The sequence below is a fragment of the Lissotriton vulgaris genome, chromosome 6, assembly GCF_964263255.1.
Source record: "Lissotriton vulgaris chromosome 6, aLisVul1.2, whole genome shotgun sequence".
In the NCBI taxonomy this organism is placed as follows: Eukaryota; Metazoa; Chordata; class Amphibia; order Caudata; family Salamandridae; genus Lissotriton; species Lissotriton vulgaris.
In genome coordinates, this window is record NC_141694.1 from 63,127,124 (window position 1) to 63,151,228 (window position 24,105).

Sequence of the window (24,105 nt, forward strand, 5' to 3'; positions counted from 1 at the left end):
TTGGACAACCAATGAATAACCCATACTGTTACTCATATAGCTACTGATCAACATATGCAGCAGTTTGTAGAACAACAGATATAATGATGCACAAATTAAAACAGTTTAGTCACTAACCCATGCACTCAGTGAGACACATTTAATCACTCACTCATACAGTCAGTCATGCACCTACTAAATCCTTCATCCAGACACTTATACATCCACTCATTCTTCAATATGTAAGACATATTTTAACTTTACAGAAACATACAGTCACTGGATGTTGTCATCAGTGATGTCATCAGTGATGTCATTTGAGATGTCATCAGTGATGTCATTTGAGATGTCATCAGTGATGTCATCAGTGATGTCATCAACCATGTCATGAATGATGTAATATGTGACATCATCAGCAGTGGATTGCGGGTGCGCGATATATAGTTAGTGGAACTAACTATATATGAAATTTCAATGGTTTTGTGTGAGTAAAATAAGGTTTTGAAAAGGCTAATCCCTAACTATATATGGTCTATAACCAATGGTTTTTTCAGTGAATATATATATATATATATATATATACACAGCATCATATACACCATCAGAAATGACGGCCAAAAAATCGCCGATAATTTCAATCTGGGCATGCAGGCCATAGGGAATTGGATGGCCTCCAATTGCCTTAAATTGAACTCGGATAAGTCCGAGGTGGTCATCTTTGGAAACTTAACCCCAGAATGGTCCTCCCGCTGGTGGCCACAGTCCATGGGTCCTCCCCCCACTCCCGTCAGCAAAGTGAGGAACCTAGGTGTCATGTTTGACGACCGTCTCACTTTTCTCCCTCACGCAAATCAGATTGCCTCCTCCGCTTTCTATAAGCTACGAATCATTAAAAAAAATCCTCCCTTTCCTTCCTGCCTCAGCTGGTAAAACCCTGATGACTTCCTTGGTTTTGTCCACCTTGGACTACTGCAATGCCCTATTCTTGAACTCTCAAGAAAAAGTCCTCAATAAGCTGCAAACCATTCAAAATGCTGCTGCCAGACTGCTGGGTGATATCCCCAAATTTCATTCAGTCTCAGGAACCATCAGAGAATTTCACTGGCTTTCCATCAGGAACAGAACTAAGTTTAAGGCCCTGTGCATTGTCTATAAGGCGTTGCACAACCAGGGACCGGCCTTTCTCACTCAACAACTTGTTCCCTACCGGCACACCAGGTCCCTGCGGTCCTCTGATCGCTTCCAGCTGGAAGTACCCCGTACCAAACTGGTTTCATGGGGTGACAGAAGATTCCTCGTTTCAGCACCTAAGCTCTGGAACACTTTGCCACTGTCCTTAAAGAGCAGCCCCTCCCTATGGTCCTTTCGAAAACACCTTAAAACGTGGCTATTTGACCAATAATCACATCCTCCTGTAGGGCTGAATTTAGCAGATACTTAGCGACGAGATGCCCATGGGCCTTCGTTGCGCTTTATAAGTGTTTAAATAAATATATATATATATATATATATATATATATATATATATATATATATATATATATATATTTACATTGTCTAGCCTTGGTTTTGGGGCTGCATTGTTGTGAGCAAAATAATATATGTACGTACATATATAGAGAGCGAGATATTTGTGTTTTTACATATATATTTTTATATTGTTTCGGGGGTCCCGCACATGGCCGGGAATATTCAGTGCTTATGACTATTGATGAGGATCCCCTGGAAGAGAACCATAGAGGACAGTTGAGAATCGGAACCAAACAGTGCACACATCAAGAAGGCGAGGACCAAATTAAGGTCTCATTGGGGCATAAGTAAGGGAGAAGGAGGAAACAAGTGGCTTAACCCCTTTAAAAACCTCTGCACCAGAGGGGACTTGAAAAGTGAAGGCTGAGCTGGTAGTCGAGGAAAAGCTGAGCAGGCAGAAAAGATAGCCCTTCAGAGTGCACAAGGCAGAACCCTGCTGAGCCAAGGAAATGATAACCAAAAGGATATCTGCCAGAGAGGAAGACTTATACAAATTTCATGGCGGGCGCCTTGCTGCCAGAATAACCTCAGATTTTGGGAGGGGGGTCAAAAGCGGTCAACGGTCACAGCTCAATCTCCACGCAAGGAGGCGGAGAGTGGACAGGTTCGGGTGGAGGTCCCTCCCCTGCTGCTGCAACAGATTATCCTCCTAAAGGGGAAGCCTGATCAGAGGATCAATACTCATGTCTAGAAGCTCAGGATACTAAGCTCTCCATGCCATGTCTGGACCCACAAGAGTAACTTGTGCCCGTCACTCCTGATCTTCTTAAGCACTCTCGGCAGGAGTGTCATGGGCGGAAAGGAGTATAGGAAGCCTGAGCTCCACTCGTGGTGAAAAGAGTTGCCGAGTAAAAGCCACCTTAGAAACTCTAAAAAGCAAAACTGCTGACATTGCGCGTTCTATTCTGAGGCGAACAGATCTAACCAAGGCTCTCCACACCGCTGAAAGATACCTTGTACCACCTCCAAATGAGGAAACCACTCATGATCCGCAAGGCTCCCCTCAGCTGAACTCGTCCGCCCTGGCGATGAGAGAACCAGCCAGGTGTTGAACCACCAGGGAAATGCCCTGTTCCAGCCAATTCCAGAGAGGCAGGGCCTCTTGACAAAGATACCACAAACAGCTGGTAGCCACTGGCAGAGGAAGAGCTCCTGATCCCATTACTTAATTGCCAAAAGCTACAGTCACATAATGAGGTTTACATACTTATTATCAATTGCGGTTTTAAATGTTATTGACTGTAAGTGTACATTGCTATGTTAACACTGACTACCAAGGGTTCCAAGCAAGACAATAAGAAACAATTCAAGCATGTGAATCTGTGAAAGATTCAGTGCTGTAGAAACTGCAGTGTCCGATACATTAGACTTGTGAATCATTTCATAAACATGTTACGCAAAGAACACTTATGCAACGGTTTACCTCTTCTTGCATTAGACACACTCCAAGCTCTGAGAGTTCTATGTTTTCCTCCTGGGAAGGTTGTGGCGTTTGTACTACCATCACATTATCATCATCTAGACATTAAGAGAGATAGAGGTCATTAGTGAGGCATGTGGCTGTCAAGGGTAATGCTATACAACAGGTCATTTTCCCAAAGCATGATATAGCTAAAGGCAAATTAAAGAAGGACAATTTTCTTCATACTTCGTACTTCATCAGCACGTCACTGGGTGATAAATGACCAAACGGTATGCATGAGGCTAGAAACAGTAGTATCTTTGGGATAAAGGAAAACTTCAGAAACCTACTATAGAAAAAAAACATGCATTGTGGTTGAAAAAAAACACATTTGTTACACAGGATTGTTTGCGGATGCTCATCATTATAAGATTATTCTACAGTAGATGCATCTCATGACATTCTTTTGAATCATCAGCATGAAGACACTTCACATTTCTGGAAAAGCAAGAATGATCAGGCTGATTTTGATTTTCAGTTTTCCATTCCTCATCAAAGTAAGGGTTAAGATATTTAGTTCCCAAGTGTATATCTCACTACATCCCAATTAAAAACTCCTCTAGTCAGCCAATGTCCCTATCTAAAAGGCACGTGGAACTTATTTAAATTTGTATGAAACTTCCTATGCGTCTTTTCATGCACTTCGAATTTCAGTAAGAGGCGGTCACCAAGAGGACAGCTGGGGAATTCGAGGCAGGATTGTTACAGACATCTGTTTTGCTGGTCTGGAGACCATCTGCTCATTCCCCCCTGTGTGTACAAAATCCTTAACTGGTTGGTATACGGATTTCTTACCCCAGCCCACTGCCCAGTTGGGACATTAGTATCATTAGGCTGCCAACATGGGGGGTCCATAAAGGTCTCCTTGATTGGCAGTAGTAGACCTCCACATTAACAACAATTCCACAATGTAATTCAACAGTTTAGCCTCAACACCCATCTAAGAACACGTCAGGTAAAGTCTTCATACTACCTTTGTAGTTACTACTGAGAAGAATGTCTATTTCTTGGAAGGTGACTTTGGGTACAGAACTATCACCTGCACAGCTGTCAAGGGCACCTGCATTTTGAAGATTGTCTACAAAGCACACTCAGAACCTAATGTGGGTAACAGCTGATCAGTAATGGAGGGGTGATTTTTAGGTCTCGTATAGAGACCTATTGCAGTCAAACCAGAAAGCTGAGGATTTGTAGAAGTGCACATGCGCGCGCTTCTATCCTTCTGCCTTGCTCGTCAAAGTCTCCCCTTACCATTTGATCCTGCTTCCCCGCCCACTGCTTCACACTTCACGGCCACCAGGCCGTGACCCTGTCGCTTCATCTGCTTGCCTTCTGTCCCTTAATCACCCCGTGACTCCCCCCTCACCTCTCCCACTCCACTGCTTCAGTTTAGCCTGTGTAAAAAACTTACATTGACGTTTGTACCCCACACTTGATATTTATAAAACTATAATATTAAACAACGCTATTTACTTTGCTTAAAAAAAGCACTGTTACGTGGACAATAGTCGAAAGGCATCATGAAAAGAGGTGCTGGCCTCTTCTAAGAGGGCAATTTTACACAGTGTGTGTTCTGCTTAATCTGCTTAATCTAAAAATCACGAACGTTAATGCAAATGGGGAGAGGATAGTGTTTAAAGGCCAAATATGTTGTGTTTCGAATTATGCAGCTTCTTTACACAGTACATTACTTTTTATTTACTGACACTCCGAACAAACATTGTTTTTTTTAAACTTTAGTGGTTCCCTTTGTGGCCTTGAGGAATTCAGCGTCCTGCTGTCATGCATTTGCATCCCGCAGATGCTGCAGACGAATAGATTCCTATCTTTCTCGGTCGGCCTAATTAGCCCGGCATGGTTTCCTTTTTCAAGTGTCGTGAATTTCACAGCCATTTGCTCAGACTCCTGCTGTCCCCTGTGTACGTGGGACTTAAGATGTAGCACGATTATTTATATATTGTTTTCCCTGTAAGCTTAGTCGGTTCCATGCGCTAGTTTCATTTTAACCCATGTGAACAATTTATTTATAGCACTTGAAGGTGATATAAACTGTCTACGCCGCGGGGTCCCCGCACTGCCTGTCTTTGTGCCAAAAGTTCTCAACCGGTTTACGATTTAACAGTCCAGTGTCTCTAAAAGTGGGTCACGTTCTTCACCCGGTGTATATGCTTATAACTCCTCACGCATCTGTAAACCTGCCTCGTGCTCGCTTCTCTTTTTCGGCATACCTGAGGCGCCTCACCCTATCAGTCTGTGCCTCAAGTGCCTCACCCTTTCTGTACACACCTCAAGCTTCTAACCCACCGGTATATCTGACTGAGGCACCTAACCCTATGTATATATTCTGCATCCCTCCTCATCCTCTCTCTGTATAACCTGGCTGATCTCAAGCTCCTCACCTCTCGGCATATACCTCAAGCACTTCATCACCCTGTGTACATGCCTCGAGTTCCAGCTCACCCTGTGTATATATTCCTCAAACTGATCCGTATTGTATAAACCAGCTGTAGCTACCACCACCAGTACCACCACCACCAATACCACCACCACCAATACCACCACCACCAGTACTACCACCACCAGTACTACCACCACCAGTACCACCACCAATACCACCACCAGTACCACCACCAGTACCACCACCAGTACCACCACCACCAATACCACCACCACCAATACCACCACCACCAATACCACCACCACCACCAATACCACCACCAGTACCACCACCACCAGTACCAGTACCACCACCACCAATACCACCACCACCACCACCACCAGTACTACCACCGCCACCATCAATACCACCACTACCAGTACTACCATCACCAGTACCACCACCACCTAATACCACAACCTAATACCACCACCAGTACCACCACCACCACCAATACCACCACTACCACTAGTACTATCACCACCATCAATACCACCACTACCAGTACTACCACCACTACCAGTACTACCACCACCACCAGTACCACCACCAATACCACCAGTACCACCACCAATACCACCACTACCAGTACTACCACCATCAGTACCACCACCACCGATACCACCAGTACTGCTACCACCAGTACTGCTACCACCAGTACCACCACCACCACCACCACCACCACCAGTACCACCACCACCAGTACTACTACAACCAGTACCATCACCACCAGTACCACCACCACCACCACCAGTACCACCACCACCAGTACTACCACCACTACCACCAGTACTACCAACCCTACCACCACTACCACCACCACCAGTACCACCACCACCAGTACCACCACCACCAGTACCACCACCACGAGAACCACCACCACCAATGCCACCACCACCAGTACTACCACCACCACCAATACCACCACTACCACCACCAATACCACCACTACCAGTACCAGTACCAGCACCACCAGTACCAGCACCACCAGTACCAGCACCACCAGTACCACCACCACCAGTACCACCAGTACCACCACTACTACCACAACCAGTACTAATACAACCAGTACTACTACAACCAGTACTACTACAACCACTACCAGTACCACCACTACCAGTACCACCACTACCAGTACCACCACTACCAGTACTACCACTACTACCACTACTACCACTACTACTACAACCAGTACCACCACCACCACTACTACTACAACCAGTACCACCACCACCAGTACTACCACCACCAGTACCACCACCAATACCACCACTACCACCACCACCAGTACCACCAATACCACCACTACTAGTACTACCACTACCAGTACCACCACCACCAATACCACCACGACCAGTGCTACCACCACCACCAGTACTACTACAACCAGTACCATCACCACCAGTACCACCACCACCAGTACCACCACCACCAGTACCACCACCACCAGTACCACCACCACCATTACCACCACTACCAGTACTACCACCACCACTACAGCCAGTACTACTACAACCAGTACCACCAAAACCAGTACTACCACCACCAGTACCACCACCACCAGTACCACCACCACCAGTACCACCACCACCAGTACCACCACCACCAGTACCACCACCACCAGTACCACCACCACCAGTACCACCACCACCAGTACCACCACCACCAGTACCACCACCACCAGTACTACCACCACCAGTACTACTACCACCACCAGTACTACCACCACCAGTACCACCACCACCATCAATACCACCACTACCAGTACTACCACCACCACCAGTACCACCACCACCACCACCAATACCACCACTACCAGTACTATCACCAATACCACCACTACCAGTACTACCACCAGTACTACTACAACCAGTACCACCACCACCACCCCCAGTACCACCACCCCCAGTACCATCACCACCAGTACCACCCCCAGTACCATCACCACCAATACCACCTCTACCAGTACTACCACCACCACCAATACCACCACCACCAATACCACCACTACCAGTATTACCACCACTACCAGTATTACCACCACCACCACCAGTACTACCACCACCAATACCACCACCACCAGTACCACCACCAGTACCACCACCACCACCACCACCACCAGTACCACCACCACCAGTACCACCACCACCAGTACCACCACCACCAGTACCACCACCACCACCAGTACCACCACTACCAGTACCACCACTACCAGTACCACCACTACCAGTACTACCACTACCAGTACTACCACTACCAGTACTACCACTACCAGTACCACCACTACCAGTACCACCACTACCAGTACTACCACTACCACCACCACCAGTACCACCACCACCAATACCACCACTACCAATACCACCACCACCAGTACTACTACAACCGGTACTACTACAATCAGTACCACCATCACCAGTACCACCAGTACCACCACCAGTACTACCACTACCAGTAACACCAGAACCAGCACCAGTAGTACCAGTACAACCACCACCAGTACCACTACCAGCACCACTACCAGCAGCACCACTACCAGCACCACCACCACCACCACCACCACCAGTACCACCACCACCAGTACCACCACCACTACCAGTACTACCACCACCAGTACTACCACCACCACTACCAGTACTACCACCACCAGTACTACCACCACCACCAGTACTACCACCACCACCAGTACTACCACCACCACCACCAGTACTACCACCACCACCACCAGTACCACCACCACCAGTACCACCACCACCAGTACCACCACCACCAGTACCACCACCACCAGTACCACCACTACCAGTACCACCACTACCAGTACTACCACCACCAGTACCATCAATACCACCACTACCAGTACTACCACCACCAGTACACACCTCCTTTACCTCAATGTTCTTATCCCGTGCTGTTCTGCTGCTCTCTTCCACCCCACCTCCTTCTTTAACTCCCTGTTCTCTTCTCCTGTGCTAATCTGCTGCTCTCTTCCACAACTCCCTGTTTTCTTCTGCTGTGCTAACCTCCTCCTCTCTTCCACCCACCTCCTTCTTTAACTTCGTTCTCTTCTCTTCTCCTGTGCTGATCTCTTCCACTCCACCTCCTTCTTTAACTCAGGTTTCTTCTCCTGTGCTAATCTGCTGTTCTATTCCACCCTCATCTTTCTCTAACTCCCTGTTCTCTTCTCCAGTGCAGATCTGCTGCTCTCTTCTATCCCACCTCCTTCTTTAACTTCCTGTTCTCTTCTCTTCTCCTGTGCTGAACTGATACTCTCTTCCACCAGCCTCCTTGTTTAACTCCCTGTTCTGTTATCCCGTGCTGATCTGCTCTTCTCTTCTTTTCCACCCGCCTCATTCTCTAACTCCTTGCTGCCTTCTCCTGTGAAGATCTTTTTGATCTTTTACATACGCCTCCTTCTCAAACTGCCTTTTCTATTCGGCGGTGCTGATCTGCTGCTCTCTTCCACCCCACATCCTTCTTAAACTCACTGTTCTTTTCTCACGTGACGATCAGCTGGTCTCTTCCAACCGCTTCCTTCTTTAACTACCTGTTCTCTTCTCCTGAGCTGATCTGCTGTTTGCTTCCACCCCACCTCCTTCTTTAACTCCCTGTTCTCTTCTCTTCACCTGTGCTAATCAAATGCTCTCTTCCACCCGCCGCATCCTTTAACTCCATGTTCTGTTATACCGTGCTGATCTGCAGCTCTTCCACCTTGCATCCTTCTCTAACTCCCTGTTCTATGCTCTTCTCCTGTGCTGATCTGCTGTTCTCTTCCACCCCTCCTTCTTTAACTCCATGTTCTCTTCCGCTGTGCTGATCTGCTGCTCCCTTCCACACACCTCCTGCTCTAACTCCCTGTTCTCTTCTTTTCTCCCTCTGCTGATCTGCTGCTCACTTCCATCCCCCCTCCTTCTTTAACTCCATGTTCTCTTCTGCTGTGTTGATCTGCTCCTCTATTCCACCCACCTCCTTCTCTAACTCCCTGTTCTCTTCTCTTCTCCCGTGCTGATCTGCTGCTCTCTTACACCCTGCCTCCTTCTCAAACTCCCTGTTCTCTTCTGCTGATCTGCAGCTCTTCCACCTCGCATCCTTCTCTAACTCCCTGTTCTATTCTCGTCTCCTGTGCTGATCTCCTGCTCTCTTCCACCCGCCTCCTTCTTTAACTCCGTTTTCTTCTCCTGTGCTAATCTGCTATTCTCTTCCACCCCGCATCCTACTTTAACTCTGTGTTCTTTTATGCTGTGCTGTTATGTTTGCTCTCTACCACACACCTCCTTCTCTAACTCCCTGTTCTCTTCTCTGCTCCAGAGCTGATCTGCTGCTCTATTCAACCCGCCTCCTTCTCTACCTCCATTTCCTCTTCTCATGTGCTGTTCTGCTGCTCTCTTCCACAACACTTTCTTTAAATCCCTGTTCTCTTCTCCTGTGCTAATTTGCATCTCTCCTCCACCCCACCACCTTCTTTTAACTCCCTGTACTCTTATGCTGTGCTATTCTGCTGCTCCCTTCCACACACCTCCTGCTCTAACTCCCTGTTCTCTTCTTTTCTCCCTCTGCTGATCTGCTGCTCACTTCCATCCCGCCTCCTTCTTTAACTCACTGTTCTCTTCTCCTGTGCTAATCTGCCGCTCTCTTCCACACCACCTCCTTCTTTAACTCCCTGTTCTCTTCTGCTGTGCTTACCTGCTCCTCTCTTCCACCCACGCCCTTCTATAACTGTTATCTTCTCCCGTGCTGATCTGATGCTCTCTTCCCCATGCCTCCTTCTCTAACTCCATGTTCTCTTCTCCACTCTATCGCCCTCACTATATCCATCACCCTCACTGTCACACTCTATCTTACCTAGCTCACTCCCTCTATCTACCTACCTATCTCACGCCCTCTATCTACCTACCTATCTCACGCCCCCACTCTACCTATCTCACGCCCCCACTCTACCTATCTCACACCCCTCACTCTACCTATCTCACGCCCTTCACTCTACCTATCTCACGCCCTTCACTCTACCTATCTCACGCCCTCACGCTACCCATCGCCCTCACTCTACCCATCGCCCTCACTCTACCCATCGCCCTCACTCTACCCATCGCCCTCACTCTACCCATCGCCCTCACTCTACCCATCGCCCTCACTCTACCCATCGCCCTCACTCTACCCATCGCCCTCACTCTACCCATCGCCCTCACTCTACCTCTACCCATCGCCCTCACTCTACCTCTACCCATCGCCCTCACTCTACCTTTACCCATCGCCCTCACTCTACCTCTACCCATCGCCCTCACTCTACCCATCGCCCTCACTCTACCCATCGCCCTCACTCTACCCATCGCCCTCACGCTACCCATCGCCCTCACGCTACCCATCGCCCTCACGCTACCCATCGCCCTCACTCTACCCATCGCCCTCACTCTACCCATCGCCCTCACTCTACCCATCGCCCTCACTCGACCCATCGCCCTCACTCGACCCATCGCCCTCACTCGACCCATCGCCCTCACTCGACCCATCGCCCTCACTCGACCCATCGCCCTCACTCGACCCATCGCCCTCACTCGACCCATCGCCCTCACTCGACCCATCGCCCTCACTCGACCCATCGCCCTCACTCGACCCATCGCCCTCACTCGACCCATCGCCCTCACTCGACCCATCGCCCTCACTCGACCCATCGCCCTCACTCGACCCATCGCCCTCACTCGACCCATCGCCCTCACTCGACCCATCGCCCTCACTCGACCCATCGCCCTCACTCGACCCATCGCCCTCACTCTACCCATCGCCCTCACTCTACCCATCGCCCTCACTCTACCCATCTATCTAGCTAAATATCTATCTATCGTCCTCATTCTACCTATCTATCTAGCTAAATATCTATCGTCCTCACTCTATTGCCCTCACTATCGATCTATCGATCGCCCTCCCTCTATCACTCTCACTCTACTGCACCACCACAGCATCACTCAGGGGCACCACAACATCACTATGCGCTACCACAGCATCACTGAACGCCACAGCATCACTTGTTGCCACCACAAGATCACTCAGCGCCAACACAGCATCAATCTGTGTAACCATTCAACAACAACTGGTTCAAATATATTCTCACGTTTCAAGATTTATTAGAAATGTCACAAAAAATGTTTAAAATTTCACTTCTGTTCTTGGATTTTCGTCTCAATAAAATACACTATACATAATCTTCAAAAAAGTTTAAAAAAGTACGCTATTGCCATTATAAATGAATTAAAACTTAAATAAAAGGTATTTTATTTTAAAACATTATAAGCCATTGTTTTTTGTAATATCAATACATCAAAGTCACATAAAGACAAACATGTCGCTTTACAAATGCTATAGGGGTCACATTTGCAAAAGTTACAAGTATTGGCATTGTAAATGACAAAGCTCTTATTTTCACTACTTCAAAACCAACACACAAAATAATTTGACATTTACAAGACCAAAAACTCAAATTTCCTAATGTGAGACCTATTGCATTGCAAATGCTTGTTTTTGCAGTGCACTACTGTTGCGCTTGGACTATTTGCAGCTTTGATAGCTACTGTTTGGTATTACCAATATATAAAGCATTGCAGTTGAATTTTGACCTCATAATTCTTGAATCCTAATCTGACCGAGTAGCAATCACTATTCTGCAAAGCAGTGTAATGGGATGATGGCATTTTTCATCTTGACTTGAGAATGTGTAAGTGAACAGCTTTTTCTTCCTTCGCCACAACGATGAGTATTACTTCAACCTTTATAGGTACAACTGACAAATTCAGGGTATCCTTCCTCTACTGTTTTTACCTAAACTCTTTCCTCGTCCATTTCACTCTGTCACACTAAGCAGTCACGTGTACAGTGAACTCCTTTGTGTCTGATGTGCTAATCCAACAACAGCCACCAATGTTACTAACCAAATTACCATAATACCTCTTTTTTCACTTACCCCGCTTTTTCAACACACAGCCCTTTAAGTGGTCACTCTTACATCATCTTTCAGGAATCATCAAAACACACGTCTAACAGCCACATATCCATGAAACCTTTCCTCCCATAACAACCTTATTCCAATTTCTCTTCCCTTCTAACACACTTCAACAGATGGTATTTAACCAACATTCTTCGTCTCTTTACTTAAATTCCTTTATTTCACCCTTCTTTAGTCTGGCTTTCATTTTGCATATTACCCTGGTAGTTCCCTACTGTCAGCATCAGGGGCTTATTTACTGCCATTCTAAATGTTCTTCCTGCCATTCTAAATATTCTTCCCTGATTGACTCATCAGTCACTAACACAGCTGAACAATCAAACAAGTAACTTACCTTTAGCAATTTATATGGTGGACTCAACTTAACCACCGATTTTTTACCTTGTGAATATTTTCACAGGTGTAAGACTGGATCTGGAAAATTAAAAGCAGTACTCCAGCATGCCTGTAGGTGGCATTGTGCAGCTCTGCACCAAAGTTGCTCTACTCTGGAAGACATGAGCATTACCGAAGGTAAGTAACTTGTTCTTCTGATGGATACTTTTAATAGTAGATTCCTCACCTTGTGAATAGATATCAAACCAGACCTTTCCTGGTGGTGGGACTGTGGAATAGCTTAGACCAAAAACTCCTGCATGGCCGAACTGACAAAATACCCATGATGACAGACTTCACTGCCTTGGCAATAGTGCTCTGTAAACATGTGCACTGGCACCCAAGTGGCAGCCTGGCAAATATTCAGGACTAGGCAAACAAATGATGGATGGAATGCTGAATAAATCAAGCATTCACCCCCCAGTCAATTGATTTGGGTTATATTCATCTTACTTTTGCTCACCACGCCACCCCAGTTTAAACCCAGCCATATGCAAATCAGTCTTGACCCTGTTTTTCATGGGAACAGTCCTCCCTGGAACGTAAACAAGCATCCTGGGACTGGTTTCAGGGTATTATCCCATATCAGCCAGTCTAGCTTGAATCCAGTGCGCAAGGGATCTGGGCATATGCATCCTACTTGGGGCGAAAGGTGCTACGCAAACAAATGATGGATACCGTGTTCACTGAACTACTGGATTCAAGGGAGCCTGGCTGATGAGGAGTGATGCCCCGAAACCGGTTCCAGGATGCATGTTTCATGCCCAAGAGGACCTGGCTTGGCAGTTCGGGCTGGTCTGTTCTGTTTCCTTGAGGTACAGGGTCAAGACTGATTTGCATATGGCTGGGTCCAAACTGGGGTGGCGTGGTGAGCAAAACGATGGAGTAAACTCAGATGTTTGTGACTGGGGGAGAATGTTTGCATTGTTCAGCATTCCGTACATCATTTGTTACTTTTGCTTTTGTCGCCCTAAGTGGGAAGGGTATCCCAGCCGTGGGTCCCGTGTTCCCTGGATTTAATCGGCCTGGCTGATGCCATGAAACAGGTCCTATGAGGCTTGTTTCTGGTCTAAGGAGGACCTGGCGTGGCAGTTCGTTCTGGACTGTTCACATGGGGAACAGATTCATGACTGATTTGCTAATGGCAGAGTCTGAAATGGAAAGGTATGTGGAGCAAAAAAAGATGGATTAAACCCAGATCTTTGAGACTGGGGGTGAATGTTTGCATTGTTCAGCATTCTGTCCATCATTTGTTACTTTTGATTTTTTAAGGACAGGCATTTCGCATGCTAATGCAGTACGAGCAGCCTTGGTGCAGGTGAAGTGAGCCCTCAACCCATCAGGTGGCTCCTTCTTAGCTAGTGCGTAGAAGACTTTCATACAGATAACCATCTCCCAAGTGACTGTTGTTTCTGCATGGCCTTGCCTTTCTTAGCTATCTCAAAAGTCACAAAGAGTTGGCCGGCCCCTACATGATCAATGTAAAATCAGAAGGCTCTCCTGGGGTCCAAACAATTCAGTATCTTCTCTTTCGAGGGGTGAGGTAAAATAATGAAAGTTGGAAGAATAATAGCCTGTTCGACATGGAAAGATCTTACCACCTTCAGGAGACACGCAGCTTGAATTCTTAATACCATCTTGTCTGTGAAGAATATTGTATAAGGAGGCTGGACTGAGAGGGCGTGCAGCGCACTCACGCAAGTTCGATCAGAAACAACCTTTTCAGGATCAAGCAATGCAGTGCACTGGTTCGAATGCCATACACATTAGAAAAGTGATAACCATATTCAAATCCCACAAAGATATTACGAATAGCTTTGGGGGAAACATACACCGTAAATCTTTAGGAAATCTCATAAAAAGTAGTGACAAACAAGAAAAGCTGATCTGCCACCCTCAGAAAAGCTGAAAGAAATGACAAATAACCCTTAACTGGGCCCACCGCAAAGTCTTTGCTAACCCGAAAGACAACAATAATCTGACAGGTGCTGCACTAAACCACAAACGTTTCCCATCAACCGACAATGATTTTTTATATGTATGCCTGGTTGCCAGAATCACAACAACTTTGAGTGGCAGTAGCTAATCTCCTTTGATCTTCCTCCCAGTCTCCACGCATGAGTTTGCAGAGTCCAGTATCTGGATTGGAGAACAGATACTGAAGCCCAGGAGTTCAGGATATCACACCCTCCTATCCCAATGCACAGCCTTCAGAATGACTTGGGCCTGGCTGGTCTTGATCTTCTTCAGACCTCGAGCCAAGAAGGGTAGAGGAAGAAAGGAATGGAGTCCTTTCTTCTGGCGAAATGAGTCAGAGAGAGCTTCTTGGGTACTCTAGCACATTAAAACGCTGACATTACACATTCTCAGCAGCAACTAAAAGATCAAGACAAGGTTCTCTCCACTGCTGGAACACTTCATGCCCCAACTCCAGGTGTACCTACCATTTGTGATCTGCTAGGCACCAGCTGAAGAGTTTGTACACCCGTTCATGTAAAGATGCTGCCAGGTGGTTCGTGACTAGAGAAAGGCAGTAGCAAGTCAGACATTTCCAAAGGTGCAAAGCCTCCTAGTACAGGACTCAAAAACCCACTACACCTATTTTGTTACAGTACCATTTGGTATCAGTACTAGACTCCCCTTGATAGATGGTAGGAAGGCCTTCACCACCAAGCGGATCGTCTGCAGCTCCAACAGACTGATGTGCTGGGGGTTTCCACCTCACCCAAATGACCACCCTAGCCCAGTAGTCCTGCATCTGTAACCTCCATCTGATCTGGGTGGGGGTAAGGAGAGAGGTCTGCCACTGACACAATAGCAGTATAGCAGCCACCACTGCAGATCTATTGCATACTCCTTAACCTGGATGTAATCAGACTGGTTTCCCTGATGCTATGCCCGCTGGAAAGCCAGATCCCACCCCAGAATCCGCACGTACCATCTGGCGCATTGGACTAGAATGATGCAGGAGTCTCAGTAACCAAAAATGCCACCCTCAGTGAGATCCAGGACAGAGGCTGAAATATCGGGGTGATAGCAGAATGTTGGGGGGGGGGGGGGCGCCGGGGGGATGAACCTGCACCAAATCCAGGACTTCTTTGGGTGACCCAGTCTTCAGCGGACAGTCGTCGAGGTATGGGAAGACTAGTACACCAAACCTCCGAAAGTGCACTGGGACCACTGCAACCTTTTTTGTGAACACTTGATAGGCAATGGTAAGACCGAAGGGGAGTACTGCTGACAGGAAATGCTCCTGGCCCACTGCGAAATGCATGCATCGCCTGTGGACCAGCAAAAAAGTAAAATGGAAATACGTGTCCTCTAGGTCAAATGCTATTATTCAGTCTTCAGGATCCAGGGAACACAAGACCTGTCTAGCATCAGGAACTTGAATTTGTCCTTTCCAAAGGAAGGCATTCATAGGGCGGAGATCTAAAATAGGATAAAGTCCTCTGTTAGAAAATAGCAGGAATAACACAGTCCCCACTTTTGAGGCTGGACCCTCTCTAAGGCTCCTTGGGCCAATAGGGCCTAACCTTCCGGTTGCAAAACAGACATGTATTCCTCCGCCAGCCATATTGATTGGGGTTGCGCGGCTGAGTAGAATAAAAGGGGGGGGGGGGTCGTAGCCCCACTGTACCAGTTTGAGGACTGATGAGTCCCAAGTAATGGCTTATCACACTTGGAGGAAATTTTATATCCCGCCACCTAAAGGGTGGATTTGCTTTGAAAAGGACACACTAAAGCAGTTTTGCGGTTCTGGTTACCGGAGGGAAAGGGAACTAACCCTGTCCCTGATTTCATGAACATGGTCTCTGGTGCTACAGCCTCGGCCACAACATTTCTCAGTAATCTGTTTGGTCACTGGTGGAGACTGGCAGTAGCAATACAAAAACCCTGAAGTGCTGATCAAAGGGATGAAACTGCTGAGGAAATTGTCGGGTAGGGGCAGACAGCTATGGAAATGCACTGTGCCAGAACTCTCCTTAAAATGTTGCAGGATAAAGTTCACTTTTATCAACTTTATGGTGATAGCAATCAATTGGCATGCTAATAAAGTAGAATGGGTATCCCAAGAGAAGCCCGTAGATATCATCCAGGCATGGAATCGAAGCACCACACTTGTGCTCATTGCTCAACTCAAGCAGTCAGTTGTAATGAGGCCAGACCATATAACACATATTGCTGCATCCCGGCCCAACTGTATGGGTTGGGCTAAAGAAGCCATTAGATCCTCTGGAACTTCCAGCAGGTTGTGTTCAACTGTATCCCATAAAGAATGACTGTAGCAACTTAGAAGGCAGCTGGCATTAACTGAGTCAAAGTTAAGACGAACCAAAGAAAACCTGTGCTTGCCAAAGGCTTCCATGCACTTAGACTGCTGGCCAGAAGAAGCTATGGGAAAGGTATCAAGGTTGAACGTTTTGGAGGACCCATCAAACACCAAGCTCTCAGGCGTAGGCTGCAGTATCAGTAAGTCAAGATAACCTGCTGCTGGTTTATGGCAAAGGTCCACATGTCTATTAACTAGGGTCCAAGAACATGGCTTTGCCCAAGTACCAGACAGGGTGCCATCCAGGCTGAAGAACCTCAGTCAAGACATATTAGATTTGATCTACTCTATGGGGAGCTGCAGATGAAGCACTTCCGCAATCCACCTCATGACCACAGCAAAAGAGGCACTCTCCTCACACTCAAGACCAGGGAAGAACATGTGTCCTGTGAATTGTACAAGCCACTGGCATTTTGTAATTCGGCATACCAATTGTCCTCATCATACTAAGGAGTGGATTTGCTCTCTTCATCATAGTTGTTATTGTCCTAATCTATCAGAGTATGAAGGATTGGTTAGAAGCTGCTCTACAGTTGGATTTGTGTGTGGGTTTGGTCAAGCTAAAGCCAGAGAAAACTATAGGTAGTGGATCCTCTTCGCGCACAAATGAGAAAGGAAACACTAGTAAGAGTGGCGCCGGAACTTGAGTCAACACAAAAGTCAGTGCGGTACTCAGTGCTGGTTAAAGAGACACAGACAGTGGCGAACCAGCGAGTGATGGATGCCTAAAGGCCTCCATTTGCTGCAACACTGCAGACAGCCCAAGAAATTCAGAATACATCAGAACCAAATTAGGAATTAACTACTCAGGAGTTCGGAAGCGAGATCAGGAGGCACATTGATGCACTTGTGCCATCTATGTAGTGGAATAGTGGCAGGAAGGGGTCAATCATGTCTTCAGCTTTTTTGTGTTTATTTTTAGACTTCACCCCAGACTTCAACATGGATGAGGACCTACTACAGATACTACTAAAGCAGCCAGTGGAAAAACGACCTTCCTTTCAACCTAAACTGGTCACAATGCAGAGTCTTACGAATATATGGTGACGTTGAGTTTTGGCTCATGGTCCCGTGTGGGCTTCTGGTTCATCTGGGCACAGTCGTTACAGACCCTGGAGCCATGCTATGACCCAAGGTACCACCGGCATAACTCATGAAGATCTGCCCTAGAGATTTGTTTGCAATAGTCATTACAAGGCTCAAAACTTGTCACTTTGGGAGGGAACATCAGAAAAAAATTTGGAGAAAATTACTTATCAAAGATGAGGAGTGAGAAGAGAATACTGGCCTGAAGACGCAGGAAGGAACTTGGGTCAGAGCGCCTGGGTGACACTCTATGTGGCCTCGCACTTCACTTCTGGAGCATAAAAACACTGGTGCAAATCGCATGAGACCACATACCAACGCTCAGGAGTGCTCCTAGTCTGACACCTGGAGGAATATTCACCAAGTGCTCTTTTCTTTGATCTGCAATTCGTCTATTCCCTCCTCTATGCCCAGTGCTCCCAATCGAAACGGTTCACTGGGTTCAATCACCTGTCCGATAAAAGTTTTCTTTATCTACGGTTTTAGTCTTCCCCTTATCTTTTGCTTTGGATTAATATTCGTGCACTCCAACCCAACCTATTTGTTCTGTATTTCAGTTTCTGTTTTCTATTCTTCGTCTTTGCACAATCTGATTTTTTAAAATGCATATTCGAAACTACCTCACTTTCTCTATCCACGTTGCTTCTACTTTGTCCTTGTGCATTATAATAAAAACAAGTATTTCCAGTTTACCTCTTTTTGATGTTCTCTTGTTGGCATTATCCCATCAAAATATTGCACCATTTAATTTAACTACCACAAAGTAGGAATGTGATACTCACATAAAAAATTGATGAATGTGTATCAACGTTAAATGCTATTCCTAAGAAAGTTCTTTTCGTAATCTAACTCTTTTTACTCATTACAACTCTACCGTCACAAGCAAAGACTTAATGTAATAAAATACTTTGTGGCAGTAACCTGTATGGATTTAACAAGTTCACCTAGCTTAAAAGCCTTGTAAAAAAAAAAGTATGTGTTACTATTATCTAGTTCAACTGTTAATTATGTTAAAGCTTGAATGTTGAGAGCATGAATCAACTCTAGCTTTTTAAAATCGTTTTCTTATAAATATTGTATTTATACTTCAAAATGTCTCCCAAGAAATCTGGAACACAAACAAAAATAACAAAACCAAAGAAAAATGGTAAAACTAAACATTGAGAATCTATAAAAAAATAAATAGCAGCTAGCATAGGGCACAGTGAATGGGTTAACATCCTTATAGCTCAAACTATCCTTTTCATACTGCTAAGCTCTCAAAGTACAACATACTTACCAGCACATTCGCCATCCAGAACACTGACATCTGCACCTTTACCGGACACACAGAAAGATGCTGCAAACAAAATATAAGTAAAGTCATGAGTGAGAGTTGCTTGACAGTTTTAATTGAAGACGAACCGGTTTATGGTGCATTGTATTTAGACAGTACTGTATTCTGTTCTGCTGCCTTCCATAGTAAGCAGATAGCTTCATCAGTAGAATTCATTATTTTAGAGCCAACAATATGTAGTACAACCTCAGCCTTCAGCAGAGTATATTGTAAGCTTTCATTTTATAAAGGCATGTTCTTGGCTTCTTTCAAGAATGTAGCTGGAACATGTGAGATCATGCAGCAGTAGTAAATGATGTTGTTTCAGGTTTGAAATTTCCCAAGTTGCTCTTCCCATCTTGCTCCTACGTTTTTGCTACGATGGACTAAACTGACCTAAACGTTTCAGCAACTATTCAGGTAAAACATTAAAGCATAACAGCAGGAAATGAACAAATGCAAATCCCTCAGGTTCTCATGTGAATCTTCAGAGTGCTCAAAACTTCCGTAACATCATTCAATATACAGGTGGAGTATTTCGATTTAATTTGTAGATTTTTTGTGGGGGGTTTTGAGGTGAAGATGCTTGATTTTATTTTGAGAAGTTCTTTCTCTTACACACTGAATGAGAAAGTATCCTCCACTTGTCTGAGTGCAAATGGAACCAACATGGCTTTTGTACACTTAATGCACAGACCTTACATCCTGGCATCAGTCAAAACTATCCTGAAACATGCAAGGTAAACTTAACTGGAGTAATTGTGTTAAACTGCTAGAGAAATCAGATTTTATGTTGAGATACAGAGGCTAATACCATGCGTAACCTTTTCAATATCATTATATAAAAGACATAAGAAATCTGAGTATAACATCTGACAAACTATCACCATTTATCACAAATCATTCCACTTTCATCATTCTCCTACTTTTCTGCTGCTCAGAATCAGAAAAGTACTAGGCTTGTGAGCGGTCACGCCTCAAGTTGTCCTTGCAGCCAGCTGAAGACAGAAATTGAGTGAAAATGTCTTGCAAGTCAGTTTTGTTGGTGTCTCAGGCAGTTAACTTGGTGATGGACATTGTGCTGAGGTGATACTTGAATCATTTTGTTGCAAATGAAGGTGCAGTGATAGTTAATTAGATGTTTTTTGTTTGTGTGTGTTTTTTTAATGGCAGGAAGTGTTCCTTTGGATTTCCTAATGGCCAGCATAAAATTTAGTTTCAGCTGAATGCAGTCCAGATATTTTCAGAAGCTTCTGTCGCCATTAAAATTAACCGATGGAGGCATTATGAAAATATTCATGGATAAGAAAAGGAATGTGACCACTAAGGAAGAGATATTTTAGGGCCCGATTTAGATCTTGGTGGTATTACCCTAGTCTAGCGGTGATGCCAAGTACTCCAACGAGCGGACGGTATTCTGGCCGTCGTATTTAGGTGTGGCATCAACAGACTGTGAAGCCGCCAAGTCGACAATCTTCACTGCTGGCTACCCGTACTCTGTTCCGGTCAGGCCAGTGGCTTTGTGACGGTTTAGATGTTCCTGTCGTGCAGGCAGTGTCTCGGTGTTGGAGTCCTGATGGAGTGAGGTCAAGGTGGTGTGGAGACAGGTAAGTACTACTTATGAGAATCTCACTACACACATCTTGTGAAACTGTCAATCTGTATATGTTGGTAATGTGCAATGCCATTTTTGTTTGCATATTGCATAGCACACCAACAACATACACATACACTGTTGAATGTACACCCACCCACAGGAACCACAAGCACAACACCCAAAACCACCACCACCACCAAATAGATATTTCAAGTGTCAATACAGGTGTGTACAGTTAACCACAGTAAGTGGTAACATACACTTATGCATGAGACACAAAAAGATTGCTTGTAAAAAAATTCACACGTCAAAAACAACGGAGTTATGGTCAAGTTGCAGCAGCGCAGGAAGGACCTGGACAATGAGGTTCAAGAAGGAAACAGTAAAAAAGGTATGTTTTTACCAAATTTCCTTCGATTCTACTAACGCAAAGTAGGATGTTTCCCCAACACCATTTCATCGCCAGAAAGGCACATCGTGATTAGGTAAGTGGTAATCCTGCCTGGAATGCCTCTGACTCAGTTGAGGTGGGAGGGAAATGCTGGTGGAGTCGACAGGACTCGGTTGGGCTTTAGTTCATGGACTCGCCAACATTTAAATCAATCGGGCGGACTATGAAACGGTCAAAAAAACGACAGTGGGACCATTACCATCAATATCCAAATCAGGTCCTAAGTCTGTGAGCGATGGTGCATAAGGGACACACAAAATAGGACTGTGCAAAAGCATCTTCACAAATGCTCAGTGTGTAGACCGCAACTCTGATTAGGCATACTAAGGGTAACTCAGTGACAAAAATTCATAGTGAAATGTAGTACGCTTTCTCAATACTCCAGAACTGCTCGCAAGTATTTATTTTCCTTTTTAGTGTGAGCAGGGCCGGCTCTAGGCTCATGGTGGCCTGTGCAGGGAGCGTAGGTGGGTGCCCCGGAAGAGGGGGTCCGGACGGGGCGGAGCTCAGGAAGGTGTTTTAATAATACGTCCAGAAAAGTCGTTAGATGATTGACCAGTACCTGCGGCCGCTCCTACCCTTCCGAATTCGTCTCAGAACGATACAATTTAGGAGGAGGAGGGCATTGTGACACACGACATGAGGGACTGGGCGCATCTGTGACCTGCATGGTGCATGCTTCACTTTGCAGCTGGGACATCACATTTAACTCTGTCTCTTTATAGTTTGTATGAGTGACTGAGACCGGCCTGCAACTAATCTGCACACAGATCTCGCCAGTCGCCAGCAAGTGTATTCACCACCAAAGTTATCTTACAGCTACAATGCTTTGGAATTTGTTGGGTAAACAAAGATCTAGGTGTCTACAGTCTAATCCCCTGCAATAAACTATTTTAAAGTGAAGCCTGCTCGAGAGAAAACAAAGTATAATTAGAGGAGGTATAATACAACAATATATGGTAGACACTCTAGCACAAGAACAAACGTTACGCTCGTAGGCAAAGGCAATGGTGGCACTTGTGCAAGTATCAAAGCAAACAAAATGCCATTACCACGCAGTCCCCGGCAACACTCACTCGAAAGATCTGCCAAGGTGCCCTTTTTGTCAACTGGAGAGCATCATTATATTCCTACCCAGCCAGGTACATTTGTCCACACACGCCCACTGCATTAATCTGAAGAGGATCAAGTGCACAAAATCTGATAGTCTTCAGAGCATCGCCCCCATTGGGCACACCATGCCATGCAAGGCGTAGATGGCAAGGGGTCATCTCTGAGGGGGGGACTCTATGCAGGCAGTAGAAGGCAAGGCGTCTTCTTTTCTGGGAAGTGCTGTGCCGAGAGTAGAAGGCAGACAGAGGTCATCTCTGGATGGCTGGACAATAATAGACCATGGAAAGGGTAAATAACAGGGCAATACATAAGGAAATCATACTACTTCGAACAGGGCAATAATACTGTCTCAGAGGGGGCGTTACGAGGGCATCAGGGGGCGTAACATGGCATCAGCAAAGACAATGATAGGGTCTCAGGTGTCAATAACAGAGCATCAGTGGCAGGAATAACAGCCAACTACATAAAACAATAACGGGCGCCCGAGAGAATAAAAGTGGTGCTTCAGATTGGGTAGTAATAGCGCATCGAGAGGGCAGAGGAGCGAATCAGAGGGGCTATAATGTCATCACAGGGGCTAATAAGGCCTAAAAGAGAACAATGGCAAGGCGTCTGTGAGGGTAACCAGACACGACAATAATATGGCACCACCAGCGAGGGCAATACACAGTTAATGGGCATCATAGTGGGCAATAATGGAGCATAAGTGAAATGGAGCACCAGGACCAGAAATATCGACATGATACCTACTTGGGCCCCTGCTTGGTCGCAGATGAGTCCTAAGGTTTGTGTGTTCGGAGGCTGCAGATGGGTGGCACTTCTAAGCAGCACCCCACTCCGGCCTGCTAGGGCTGGCTGCAGCACTGCAGGCTGCGGCAGGCTGAGCTCTGGTGAGGCTTTGATTCCAGGACTAATTGCTGCCCGGCCCATGGCCCCCAAACAGTGATTGGGCTGCCGCTGTCCTGAAGTTCAGTGAGGGGCCGCCCAGTGATACTCTCCTGGCGGCCCCATGGCCCTGAAATTCCCGGGTCACTCCTCCGAATAGGCTGCATTCAGTACTACGCAGGAATAAAATTAATAACAGCTGACGGGGATTCAGCAGAAGGTGTTTTTTTATTATTTGTGAAAACACATCACCTGTAAAACTAAAGTAATCGGTTCCAGCAATGGCTGCAACCACTTACAAATAGAAAGAAAGAACGAGCCTCTGCACTGACTGCAAGAAATAAAAGTGAAACCAAACTAACTGAACACTTAGGGGACCCTGCACCACAACTTCAAGACAACAGCTTCAACAAGCAATACTCTATTATTAAAGAAAACATGTTTCCTACCTTAGAACTCGAACCAGCTTAAAACCTTCGGAAAAGGAGGCCCCTGCACTTCGAGGAAAACAAAGCTGAGAGTGTCACAACTCTGTGCTACACCATCCTGCT

At 46.0% G+C, this 24,105-nt stretch overlaps 1 protein-coding gene across 1 annotated transcript in view; it reads right to left on the reverse strand.

Annotated features, from left to right (window-relative positions):
- LOC147706789 (exportin-5-like) overlaps nt 1–24,105 on the reverse strand; it is a 1,247,062-nt gene that overhangs the window by 349,892 nt on the left and 873,065 nt on the right. The window contains exons 26-27 of the mRNA XM_086925922.1: nt 19,473–19,532; nt 2,933–3,027 (exon numbers count right to left, since the gene is read on the reverse strand). Of these exons, the coding sequence (XP_086782048.1) occupies nt 2,933–3,027; nt 19,473–19,532 (155 nt within the window). The remainder of the gene's footprint in view (nt 1–2,932; nt 3,028–19,472; nt 19,533–24,105) is intronic.